The 13,637-nt window shown below is 43.5% G+C and overlaps 1 protein-coding gene across 1 annotated transcript in view; it reads right to left on the bottom strand.

Annotated features, from left to right (window-relative positions):
* Positions 1–10,954: 10,954 nt before the first annotated feature.
* Positions 10,955–13,637, bottom strand: part of LARGE1 (LARGE xylosyl- and glucuronyltransferase 1) — a 386,604-nt gene continuing 383,921 nt past the window's right edge. Inside the window, exon 15 of the mRNA XM_044441252.1 lies at positions 10,955–11,281. Within this exon, the coding sequence (XP_044297187.1) occupies positions 11,084–11,281 (198 nt within the window). The 3' untranslated portion in view covers positions 10,955–11,083. The remainder of the gene's footprint in view (positions 11,282–13,637) is intronic.

Raw genomic sequence — 13,637 nt, 5'->3', positions numbered from 1 at the left:
CTCCAATGGAGCAAAGCACAGGGAACCAAGGTTGAATTTGGATGCCAGGAAAAACTTCCTGACAGTTAGGACCCCGAGGGTATGGAATGGGCTTCCACTGGAGGTGGTTGAAGCCCCATTGGTGAGGGTGTTCAAGTATAGGCTGGACATGCACATGGTAGGCATGTCATGAGTGGAGCCAGCTGGAGCTGCGGGTCAGACTAGATGGCGCGGGAGACCCCTTCTGACTCACTCTGTTTCTATGTTTCTATGTAATTCAGCATTTAAAGGCTTGCCGTGGTGTCAATGCAGGCTTTCTAAAGCTCTGATTGCAGCAAGGGAGCGACACATTTCAGTGTGGGGCAGAAAGGAGTTCAGAGATTGGGGAGAGTTTTCCTTCTCAGTGGCCCCCACCTGAATTGCAATTAGGACACATTCCTATGGTCTTGGAACATCGTCTGGGAGGCTGCAGAATGGCTTGTGGCCCGAGCACCCAGACCTCTGTGCTTGGGCTCAGAAGGTTGTGCTCCTGGTCTGCCCCCATGCATCAAAAGTGGGAAAAATGTACAAGCTGCCTGCCTCCCCATAGCCTGGGAGGGTGCAATGGGCAGGGAGGGGAGGGGGCTGGTGCTGGGTCCTGCCGTTTGTTCCATTTGTTCCACATATGAAGACTTCCTTGTAGTATCTGAGCCATGACCTCCCTCCTGGGTTTTGCGCAGCTTGTTTTACCAGCTGATTCTCAAAGTAAGTATTGTGTACGTTTTTTATTCTAATTTCATTTTTCGATTGGGTAACTGCCCTGAAGCTCAGTGGGAATGTTCTGGACTTACTCTGTCTTGACTTCAGCAAAGCTTTTGACAAAGTGCCTCAGGATATTCTGATTAGCAAACTAGCTAGAAGTGAGCTAGACAGAACAAGGGTCAGCTGGATCCACAGCTGGCTACAGAATCAGGCTCAGAGTTCTCATCAGTGGCACCTTCTCAAACTGGAGAGAGGTAACAAGTGGGATACCGTAGGGGTCAGTCCTGGGCCCTGTACTCTTAAACAATTTTATTAATGACCTCAATGAGGAATTGCTGGGAATGATTATCAGATTTACAGATACCACAAAACTGGGAAGGAGAGCTAATATCCTGGAAGATAGAATAGAAAGAAGATTCAAGGTGATCTTGACAGGTTGGAACACTGAGCTGAAAAGAACACAATGAAATTCAATAGGGACAAATGCCAAGTTCTGCACCAAGGAAAAAGAAGATAAATGCATTGTTATGAGATGGGGAATACTTGGCTGAACGATACTACAAGTGAGAAGGATCTCAGAATTGTAGATCACAGGCTGAATATGAGTCAGCACTGCAGTGTGGCTGCAAAAAGGGCAAATGCTCTTTTGGGCTGCATTAACAGAAGCATCGCTCCCAAATCCCAAGAAGTACTAGTTCCCCTTCACTCAGTACTGGTTAAGCCTCATCTGGAGTACTGTGTCCAGTTAGATGCAGATAAGCTGGAAAGGGTTCAGAGGGGAACAACAAGAATGATACAGGGTCTGGAAAGAAAGCTGTATGAGGAGAGATTGAAAGGACTGGGCATGTTCAACCTCAAGAAAAGAAGAATGAGGGGGAGATATGATGGAACTCTACATGTACTTGAAAGCCTGTTACAAAGAGGGGGATGGTATTGTTTCTCAATCATCCCAGAGTGCAGGACATGGAATAATGAGCTCAAGTTACAAGAAGCCAGATTCCAGTGAGATATCAGGAACATTCTCCCAGTTGTTAGAGCAATACGACAATGGAACCAATGACTCAAGGAGGTTGTAGGCTCTCCCTCACTGGAGGCATTCAGGATGCAGCTGGACAGTCACCTGAGAGGCATGGTTTAACTGGGAGTCCGCCTTGAGCAGGGGATTGAAACCAGTGGCCCTCAGGCCCTTTGTAACTCTACTATTTGATGATTCTGTTCTTGTGCATTCAATAAAAATGCACCTGCTTTGGAATAGACCTGTGTGTGCATGGTTATGAAGACAGATTTGCAAGACAATCTAGAAGCAATTCTAAAAGGTTGCTTGAAAGTGCAAATTTCTGAATGTGCATCCTCTTGGTTGTGTGTTCAGGGAGCTCATTTGTTAACAGGATCCATGGTGCAGTTTATGCCTGCAGACATCCAGGACTGCCCTCCTAGACATTGGCTCATGGTTGACCTTTAATAGGGCATGCAATTTCAAAGGTACTAGGACAATATTATTAAGAGCTAAATCTGGACATGCTAGTTATATTTATTCAATGTATATCTCACTTTTGCACTACAAAATAGTGCAAAAATAAATTATGCTATATGAACTTCCACATGTGATTCTTTCCTAAATATGTACTTCACACTAATCCATATCAGGCACACAATTGGAAAAGAATTGTTCGGTAATTCACCAGCCATTTTTATTTCCTTTAAAGGCTGTTATTTTTATGCACCATTTTTCTTTCACCATCTATGGCTGCGCTTAGAACATTAATACATTAGCCCACTCAAGTCCAGTAAGCTCTTAAATTACTTTGATGTAATCCTCAATTTAAATTTGCTGACACATTTAGCCTTCAGAATGCTTAGACAAATGGATGTGGCGTTTAAAATATCTCTGGAAATAGGATGTTTGCCTCTTGAAAACCTCTGTGATAAATACTGGTTGTGAAGACGCTTCACTTATGCAGGCGCTACAGCAGCCTTCCCCAGCCTGGCGCCTTCCAGGTGTTTTGGTCTTCAGTTCTCATCTACCCCAGCCAGCTTAGTCAGTGGTTAGGGATGCTGGGAACTCTAGGCTGAGAAGAGCTATGCTACAGAATGATTAGCAATTTGCACATTGGGGAATGTATGAATTGATCTTTAGAAGAATAAGCTGATTTTAAAACCCAGGGGCTCCAGTTCGAAAAACTGTATGAACAGCTCTACAAAAGAGCTTCTACATCACCAGAGCTCTGGATGGAACCCCCCCCCCCCCACCATCACAGAAAAAATCAGACAAGCCACTCCTCAAACTCGCTGAACTTCAGAAGTAACTCTTGCTGGGGGCAAAATGGGGGAAGAAACTTCATGCACATGGACCAGTAGGGAAGTTCTACTTAGGGCACAATTCTGGGCCTCCTGGCATTGCCCAGGAGGCCCCAGGATTCTTCAATCTTCTGGCTCTGAGGTACTGCACTTTCCGAGCTGGGACTCCAAAGACTGAGCCCCTGCCCTGCTGCCTCGCAGGCAGTGCAGAAAAAGCCGCACAAGCTGCCTCGCCCAAGTTTGCAGTGGGGCCTGGGAAAAGGGGGTGTGTTGGGGCAGAAAGGTTCAATGGGAGCCCCAGCTGCCTTCTCTCCCCAGTCCTGGCCCTACATCTAGATGACCCAACATGGCCCTCTTGAGCAAATCCAGGGTGCAGAGTGCGGCATGGTACATCTTACTCCTCTAGCAAGATATCATCCTGGTGCAGAGAGGAAAGAGCCACTTCCCGCTGTTAGACACACTCCTTCCATTTCTGTTTGTCAATTTTGTCTTTTCCTAACTTGCCTTATAGCTAATGGGCTCCAGGATTTTGAGGGCTCTTGGGCAAAGTGCCTGCAGTCTGTCCTCTCCTTCACTGGGACAACCTGTTCGCCACTAGTGTCACCAGCTGCTACGGCTCCATGCTCGTCTGCATCACTGGTGCCATAGGTTTGCTTAACTTGCAAAGAGCCAATGAGCCTGTGGACAGCGGCATTTCCTCCTACTGCTCCTCACCACCGCCATTGTCCAAGGCAAAGCAAGAGGCAGGTGGCCAAGCTGAAGAGGAGGACCAGGGGCTGTGGGCTCTTGCCAAGTGTCCACCATGACTACATTAGATATCAGCCCAATTTACAGCTTCAGCAAGAATGACCTAGATTTCCATTATTGTTATTGTTGTTAAGAATAATCTTCTAACCCTGCTTATTACAGTGAGGGCCTAATGATGGGCTTAACTCTCTCCCATTGAAACCAGTGACATATATAAATGCTCAGTTTTGGCTACACCATGAGATGTGTTTGCAAAAACCCCTTCTTTGTTCTACCATTGCATAACAGAACGTATATTGAATTTCTATGATGACTGGATAGGTCCTGGGGGACACCTTTGTCTTCTTAATTGCCACGGATGGGAATTGTTATCCCTTTTTGTTCAAGATAAGCAGATGCTGCCTGTAGTAAGCATGAACAGCACATGGAGTGGATTGCAAAAAGCATTCGACTAGCTTCCTTGCAGGAATATATATGGAAAGGAAACTAATTATTCAAAGAGTGGAGGAGTAAATTACTGTCATGGTTTATTAAGCACTAGCTCAGAGTTGGCAGAGTCTATTTTCAACTTGGCCTGAAGCAAGTATGTTGGTGTCCAGTGCTATTGAATGCATCAATTCATTGTCAGACAAAGCAATGAATATCCAGTCATGTGCCAGCATCTGGATGGAGTCATACAAAACTGTTCACACGACCAGCAGTGGTGCAAGTCTGTGAAGCCATTGGAAAGCTTTTTGAGTGGGCAATGAATGGGCAGGTGAAGTTAATTCAGAGTAGAAGACAATGACTTGATCAGTGCGGCTTTATGCATGCACCCTCTAATCAGGTTCCCCCACCCCGACAATGATCAATATGGGTTACATGCCTGAGGAGGAAGATGAAGGCAGTGGCTATACTGAACAGAGAAGAAGCAGGGGGTGTGGAAGGAGCCCATCCATGACACCAGCATTTTGTTTTGGTTGAGATCAGTGCATGATATTGCTTCTTGATGCCCGTTGTTACTGAAGATCAGCAACTTCAGGTCCATAAAATATTGCATGCTGTTCAATATGCTTACTTCAGGATTATGCCCTTATGCTGACATGGGGCAGTGAGACCAGGACATCTTATTATTTAAAGCATCGGTGTGCTGCTAATTGGTTTCAGAATGCTGAATAGACAACTGTGGACATTTTCCATGCAAAGCACTTATGCCCTTCTAAATTCTATTGAACATTTGTCAATCCTAGTCATTCCGGTTCTGCCCCTACTGTTGTGTTGAGTGGGGGAAGAAATATTTGTAGAGGGGATTCTGTTCTATTCACACTGGCTTCCCCACTAAGACGAATCTTGATTAGAGGGTGCAAAAGAGCAGGAACTATTCCAGTGTCCTAGAGCAATCCTGTGTGAATGTAATAAGTACCAAGATGTTTGACAGGTCTTACTCCACTATAAACATCGTTGGGATTGCAACTTCAGTCTTATTCCCATTGAAACTGGTGAACCTTTTCCATTCTTCTACAGCTTGGTGACCTCAGAATGTTGGGCTACAGCAATCACATTTGCTTGGGATAATGGGAATTGTAATCCAACATATCCAGAAGGTGCCAGATGGCAGGAAGGGTGTCCTGGATTTATGGATGGTAAAAAGTAGGCTGCATTTCTGAGTATTGTGAATGCTTTTTGCATAAGCAAGAATTAAAGTAAAGCTTACACTGATTGTAAGAAGGAAATGTGCCACTTTATCTTATCTGTGAAGCAGATGGCACCTCATAGATTGGTGAGTTTAATCACTAATTTGAAACAACTGAAGTGGACAGTGGTTGCCTTCTGTTCTCCCAATCAGCCAGTGCTTTCAGTCATAAACAGAGCACATTGGCATGCTAATAATGACAAGAGTATAGAAAAGTAAAGCAACTACTACTTAGTAAGGCCAACCGACTCAACGCACTTTCACTGGCACTAATGTGACGGAATACCAAGAGCTTTCTCTATTTGGTCTCCATTTTTCTCTCTTCCAACAAGGACACTTTGGGAGAAAATAGCATTATTAAGCTATCAGGCTGGTTTTCTCAATCAAATAGAGCATTAGTCTTTGCAGACCCTGATGAAGATATTCTAAGCTTGCTGTCCTAACAAGGCATGGTTCCTTTATTATTCAGTTTTAAAAAATGACATACTGATCATCTCTGTGTGGCACATGGTTGCCTGACAAGACCTGGTCAGCATAATACTGAAGGGAGCTAAAACTGTGGGAAGAGGTCCCTGGATATTCTGGGACATATTACTTTGTCTTTGCTTCAGTTCAGGCTGACATTGTCTGACCACAGAATTTGGAAGAATTCAGAGTCACTAAGAAGTGTGCTCTGTAGCTGACTTGTAAAAATGACTTTTCCTTCTGGACACAACTTCATGAAGATCTATGATTGTATAAAAGCATATTATTAGGTATGATTTAATACTGCTATGAGATGTCACTCAAAATTAAACCTCAATGATATAGTATTTTATATAAGTAATCTGAAGGGGGTATGGGGGGTATGTACATTAAACTGTGCTAGAGAAACTACATGTGAAAATGTTCTGGGTCACTGTTCCATGCAAAGGTTGTAGAAGAGCTGAGAGGACGTACACAAAGTATACACGTGATTTGTTTTTTTCCTGTTGATGGAAAAAGAAGGCACTTTGACCAGGGTTGGATTATTGAACAGGCTAACAAGGCTGTGAACTAGGGACAATGATTTTCATAATATACTTCTGGTTCTATTTACTGATCTCCTCCTATGATTTCATTCAGTAAAGAAGCCATTCTCAATGGCCTCACTTAGGGCCTGCAATTTTCATAAAGACAATAATGTTGAAGGAAAACAGATGTTATCTTACTTTTATTCATATTTAATCCTTAAGTGAAAGATGACTTTTCATGCTCCTGCCCTCAAAACTAGCAACATCCTAATATGGGATTAAAGAAAATATATTCAACAGTCAAGAAGGTTGAGAACCGGCATCCTAGGTGACTGCGATGGCAGTGCCCTAGATGCAAACTAGATACATTTCCAAATAAGTGGCAGGCTGGGGCAGGAAATGAAAACCTCAAGATTGTACTGTGACTTATCTGCATCCTGATAGCACAACACAGACAAATTAGATCAGTAAAGGGGAAATTAGATACATGGTGGTTATTTGTTCCTGGTGGCAGCTGCATGTCCATTGGAACATCTTCTTTGGCCCATTTTTACAGTGACATATCTAGGAGTAGCCTAAAAGTCAATGATACAGTTTGGATTCAACAAGGAAATTTAACATTATGTTCATAAAGCCAGGCTTGTGTCCTCTTTGCTTTACTTTCCTCCTCTAGCATGTCCATAAGGAGATCAGCTTTCACTTTCACTTTCAAATAACTATGGATTATCACCTCTGAACTGAAAACTGATTGGGGAAACAACCCAGGATTATAAATCATGGCTTTACATTGGTCTGCTTTTTCAAACCACAGTTAAGACTAACTAGTTGGAGTTAATGCAAGCCACGGTTAAAAATGGAAACACTGTGTTCAGCATTATGTCCAAAAAGGCCAGGACAACAGAGGTTCTTAATTGCATCTGCAGGCAGCAACTTGGTCTGGATGCTCTTGTGTCTTTGAAGCCCTGGGTCTGTTGTGGTTTAAAGCCATTAGCCACTTTTGTATCATGGGCTGCTTTCAGACAGGAGGCTCCTAGCCCTACTGAATCATTGTACTGCTGTTTAACCTATAAGCAGAATTGCAGCTGATTTCCACAGTCAGGAATATTGTTCTTCATCCAGGACAATGGACATACCTCCTGCTGCATTCTGTCTATCCCAGTGGGCATAGACACAGCTGCTGTGCAATGTCTGACATTCAGCAAACATCTATAATCTTTGCAGTGTGCCTTATGATGGCCCTATCCTTGATTTTAAGTGATATCTTCATTATTACTAAAACAGTCAATCTTAGTTTTAGAAGAAGGAGGCAGAGCTGTTGGATAATGGGTCCCATGAGGTGGCATCTGGAGGAAACAGTTCTCCAAGCACCAGCCAAGCCCCTTCCTACATGCCTCTCCATATACAAAGAAAGGAAATATGTGCACGGTGGGGCTGATGTCAGGCAGGAATCCTTCCCGTGGGGAGATAATCTGGTCTCCAGTCCAAAAATGGGTTGCCACCCAAAACAGGCAACCTGGAATAGGATCAGATGGGGGCTACAAAGATGGTCATCAGTGACATGGAAAAGAGGCCTATGAGAAATGACTGACTGGTGAGCCATGCTCAGCTTGAGAAAAAGACTGAGCGAAAGAGGCATGACAGAACTCCATCAAAGGATAGACCTGAGAGCCGGGGTAGTGCCATGGATGACAGTGATGCCCTGGGACCTCAAAGATTTGGGTTCAGTCCCTCCTCGGCCATACATCGCAGGGGGTGGTGTTAAGTGTTAGCACCGATTCTTACCCTAACACAACCGACAAGGTCGTTGCAACTTGTAAGTGAAAGCAGAACCATGTGAGCTGTCCCAGAGTCTTTATAAGAGGGGTAAAATGCAATGTAAATATAGTAATGAATGTAAAAGTGTAAAGGGGTTATTCTCAAGCCTCGGGAGAAATGTTAGACCATCTATGGGTTCAAATTACAGCACATTAGTTTCTGATTGAAACTTTGGAGTAATTTTCATTGACAATGGAACCAATTATGTCAAAAGGGTGTGGATTTTCTTCCAGTGGAGGTCTTCAAGGAGAACTTGGACAGCTGTCCATAAGAGATGTTCTAACTCTATCTTTTAAGGGGATGGACTTCACAGCACAGAAGCTGCTTTCCAACTCTGTGGTTTGCATGACAGACAGACAGACAAGCTTCCCTGAAATAGCTTCCCACCTTTTCTCCCTTCAGGCAACACTTTCACACCAGTTTGGCTGTTCAGGAACTTCCACCTGCCGCAGAATCTCTTTGTAATGCAGAGGACTGTGGGATATATTTAAAGGTACACATTCAAATTATGCAAGGCCTATAGGTTCAGCTTCCAACAAATGGTGCTCTCTCCTCTCTCTCTCTTCTGCAGCTACATGATGAAGCAGAATAGTTGGAATAGGTCATTTGTATTTCAGTGTATCTGCGGCCAACCTTTACAAATGTTTCCTGGCATGAACAAAGGAGTGTGTACCTGGTGGTGAGTGGCTCAGAATAACTTGTGATTCATCTGCCTGGCCATATACTTCACTTTCTGTAAACCAGCCCTGGAGCTGCTACAGAGTTTGTTTGCTGCCACCTCAGCCAAATTGATTATTTACAGAGTAAGGTAATACTATGTTGGAAGGACATGCCTTTGGCTAGTTTTGTACTCACACAGTTCTTCTTCAAGTCCATCACTTTTCCTGAGCCATGTTCTGAATTGGAGCATGCCTACCCAATTCCCACAGTGATTCTGTGATCTATTTAGAACCAATTCATCTGTTAACAATTAGTGGAGATGACTGCGAATGAGATTTTGGAGCTCTGGATAGTTCTTGGGTCTCATGGAGTTCACTAGAAGGGGTGATATCCAAGCAGAAGCCAAGAAAAACAGAAATGTGCCATGTCTGCACTTAAGTTTTCTCTGAAAGATTTGAACTAGTTCTTGAACAAAGGAATTCTTCCACAGTTTTTGACATGGAATTGTAGCACTGATTTTTTTGGAGGTAGTCACTGTTGATCAGTTTCTGATGCAGAAGTCCTGGGAGGCTTTCAGGACCCTGGCTAGGGTAATACAGTAGATGAGAAGAGGCGCCGCTGAAGGAAGCAAGAAATAGGGCTGCCAATGACTAGTATGTAAAACACAGTAGCTAATACAGGATGAGGATGGTGGAAAACTCGTCACTTTGTTAGGGGAAGGAAGAGAGACATATTTCTCATTTATTCAAATTCTGCTCTCTCAATAACATTGCAACCAAATACAAGTAGCCCCAAATAAGGGTAGTGCATTAAACCTCATCTCCTCCATCCATGTAAACACAACATTAATACTGAAGAACTAAAGAAAATAAGAAAATGTCCAGTGTCTGGTTGTGTATGTATGAATTAACTTGTTCATACTCCTTGCCTACACTTGTCATGTATTTCCCCATGTAACAGCAGTTGTGAATTGAATGACTTCACATCCAAGCAAACCAATGCCATCAGGAATCCCACAGACATTCTCGTCTCTCCCCTGCCCCAACTCAGATTGGGGAATGAAATCCTCTTTAGCTTTTTGCTCCTTTTTATTTTAATAAACTCCTTTGCTGAAGTAGTTTGTCAAAGTCTGTAGAATCCCGTGGCTATGAAGGCCCTGTTGTCCCTTTGCTTAGCGATAACGTCCACCTACAGGGGGCTTTGCAGGCAGGTGTGCACTGGAAAAGCCAAATGGACTGTGATTTTCCCCAATAAAAAATTACCTGTGTGTACCAAGGCTAATAACTGGGCTTTCCCCCTTTAAAATAAATGGTATTCAGAACCCCAATTTGGCCTCTTGCTTCACTAGAGATTCCTGAACAAACCCACTCAAGTAGAAGCAGAGCTTAAGCTGACCGGTGCCATCATGGGACAATGAACAGCACGGATCTTTTTCAGGGAATGGCTAGAGCTGGGGGTGGACATGAAGTGCAATAGGCGCCATTTGGGATTAAAAGAAGGAATATGGTCACAGCAGGTGGTAGCAGTGGGAAGCTGCAGGGCAGCCCACCTTTGCCGCATTGCAGAAATGCCTGGGTGACGCCCCAGAAATGCCTAACTGCACGTATTTCAGTACATAATATATCATGTCCCAAATGTTATCTTAGCTCCCCTTCACCTGAGAGGGGAAATCTGATTCCTTTTGCTCTATACTGTTCTTGTACAGGTAGACAACAGCTGTTCTACAAATGCAAATTTCCTTTTTGGAGAAGGAGGGCCCCCCTTTTTTAATTCACAGGACAGTGACTTCAAAATCTCCTTGTACATATTTAAAAAACCTGTGGAATTATTAAATAGTGACATGAAAGCCTATATTCCAAAGAAGATCTGTTTTTGCTGTGCAGTTCTAAGAGCCAATATCCACCCCCCACTGTTCCTGCCGCTCTGTGGGCACTGCTTCCCCAGCCATTTCTTCTCGCGCAATAAAGCCAGAGGCCTGAGGGTGGCGGACAAGTGGCAGCTTCTGAGCACAGTCCGAAGGTATCATGTCCCAAATCTCTACTGTTAGAACTTCTTGAAGTGGTTTAAAAAAACAAAAACAAAAGCAACGGTGTCTTTCAGGTCCAGGCTAAAGGATTGGGGCCACACGCAGGAAATGGCTCCTCCTTCCAGTCTGTTTTCCATATCAGTCCCGGCGATGCTAGCTGTTGTTCTCTGCCGTGAGATATTTGAGTGCTGCAAAGCCATAGCGGCGTGACATATCCTGCTGGAATTCTTCCTTGAGCGTCTTGAGACAGATACGGTATTGCTTGTTGGAGCGGAATTTGGTGATGTCAAAACTGGGAGCGTGCGGCATGTGGATCATATAGGCGTTGGGCAGTACCGTGAATTCATACTCCTGAAGGAGAAAAGACACAATATCAGTGAGCGGCATGGCCAATGTTTCTGGAAACAATCCCTTGCATTTCTTTAATATGTAGATACACAACCTTTGGTACTACTGTAGTAAAAGCAGAGCTGGGGCAAATGCAAGGCTGGCTGCCTATGGACTATGTTTTACAAACTGAAAGCCATTTACTGATCTTCGGCACAAACCCTCCCCCCTTTTCTTTGTTGTTCCTTTTCAAAACTAAACCATGGTTTACCATTACATCTGCTCTGAAACTATGCATACCTGCCCATATTTAAAGCCTGATTAAGAGGAAAGATGGTTAGCATTAATCATGTATGTAAACCTATGATTAGGACTGGCAAATGAAAGGGAAACTTATGGCAGAACTGGAAAGAGGAGGAAGCATGTGTTCCCAGAACTGGTTCCTGATTTGCAAACTACCCAACATCACCTCTGCACTGAGCCTGTATGTTCTGGAAGATGGAGGGAAACTATCAGGATATGCAAGCACTCTAATTTTGGAATGTCAAGATAGTTAAACAAAACCATAAATTCTGTCCATTTTCCTGGCTGTTGATGTCATTCTTGGAAATGGCACATTTGTGAGCTATATCCAATACATGGGGTCTTAAATCTGAGGATTTTGCCATCAATAAAGAATGACAGTTGCTCAGCACCCTGGGTTGCTATTGCAAAGAATTACTGCTTTGCATCCCAGGGCCACTGGAGAATCTCCCAGACAGCATTTCTCTACAGAGAACTGAAGCTCCGTGGTAATTGCTGAGCATTTATTAGAGGGCCCTAGTGAAAGCTGAGCATCTGAAAATCTTTGAGAGTTCCATTTACATCAAGCACACCAGGATTCTACTGAAAGAGGACAAAAATAAGACAAATGCAGGGCTAGCGAAACATTACAGAATTAGTGCAATGTTCAGGATGGAGAAGAGATCATCCTCATTTATCATAGAGAGTCAGAAAAACACAATCCATTTTATCAATTTCCATTTGTTTTGTGAGCTCAGGATTACTGTTGATCACCATGAAGCATTATGTGCAAAACCACTCCTCTAAAGCCATGTGTCCGATTGTTCTTTATCCATCACACTAGATGATTAGTCCTAGGCTTAAAATGCACAGTAATCTCTCTGTAGCATTTGGCTGGCACATAGTTCAAATGACACAAGTGAAGTCATATATATCTGACTTTGCCAGTTTTTGGTGACTCTTTAAATGATAATTTTATACTACACATGTATGTTACTTTACAGCCTGATTCCCTTCCCAGCTGTGCTAGAGAACGTGGCTGTTCTTATGAAGATTAGTTTTTCCTTCTGCGTGTGAGTTGTGGGCTTCAACAAATGTCAGCGCTCCTCTGCTGCTCTTTCATTCATCCTCTTTATTCAGTAGTGCTGTCGCTACACCTCATTAACCCCACCCTCTCTAGGAGCAGTTATTTTTCTCCATTGCTTATATGTATCTTACGGAGAAAATGAAACCCATTGGGGTGCCTCTACAACAGAACCCCCCCCCCCCAAGTAATTTCTTAGAAAGTGCAAGTTAAATTCATTTGCAAACATAAGAGCCTATTCCAAGGCAAGACCTCTGCCTATTCCTGGCAGATTGTGGAGGACTGAGCCCCTCACCTACAATATTACAGCCTTTTAGCACTGTTGAACCTTTGCTTTCTTCAATCAGCTAGAAACAGAATTAAAACAGTGAGTCCTCAAAAGATTTACTGTATCACAATATTACTTGGCTTTTATTTATTTATGTAATTTCTATAATGCACAACATCTGATGCTCTCTAGTTATGGAGGCGGTTATGCTGACCCCTGTTGCCAAGATCCTTCCATAGAGTCTAATTAACTAAGCCCTCCTATAAGTTTAATTATAAGCTTCCTTCTTGAGGTTTTTGCCTCTAATTGCTTCCTGTTAAATAAGTGACATTAGTAAGGAAGTCCACTAACTCCAGAAACTAGTGGAAATTTCTGGATCAGGACAGGTCAATGGAACCCCCTTCTGAAAGCTCTGCTGACCTTCCCCATTCTGTTGCTGGATTTGCATGCTTCCCATAGCACTACTAGTTGTTGTTGTTGTTAGTTGCGAAGTCATGTCCGACCCATTGCGACCCCATGGACAACATTCCTCCAGGCCTTCCTGTCCTCCACCATCTCCCAGAGTCCACTTAAGCTCACACCAACTGCTTCAGTGACTCCATCTAGCCACCTCATCCTCTGCCGTCCCCTTCTTCTTTTGCCATCTATTGTTCTCAGTATTAGACTCTTCTCCAGGGAGTCCTTCCTTCTCATTAGGTGGCCAAAGTATTTGAGTTTCATCTTCATTATCTGGCCTTCTAAAGAGC

This window comes from Varanus komodoensis, unplaced genomic scaffold, assembly GCF_004798865.1.
Source record: "Varanus komodoensis strain SLA01 unplaced genomic scaffold, ASM479886v1 scaffold39, whole genome shotgun sequence".
NCBI classification, from domain to species: Eukaryota; Metazoa; Chordata; class Lepidosauria; order Squamata; family Varanidae; genus Varanus; species Varanus komodoensis.
Note: the sequence above shows the minus strand (reverse complement) of the source record. Positions and strands in the feature narration are given on the sequence as shown.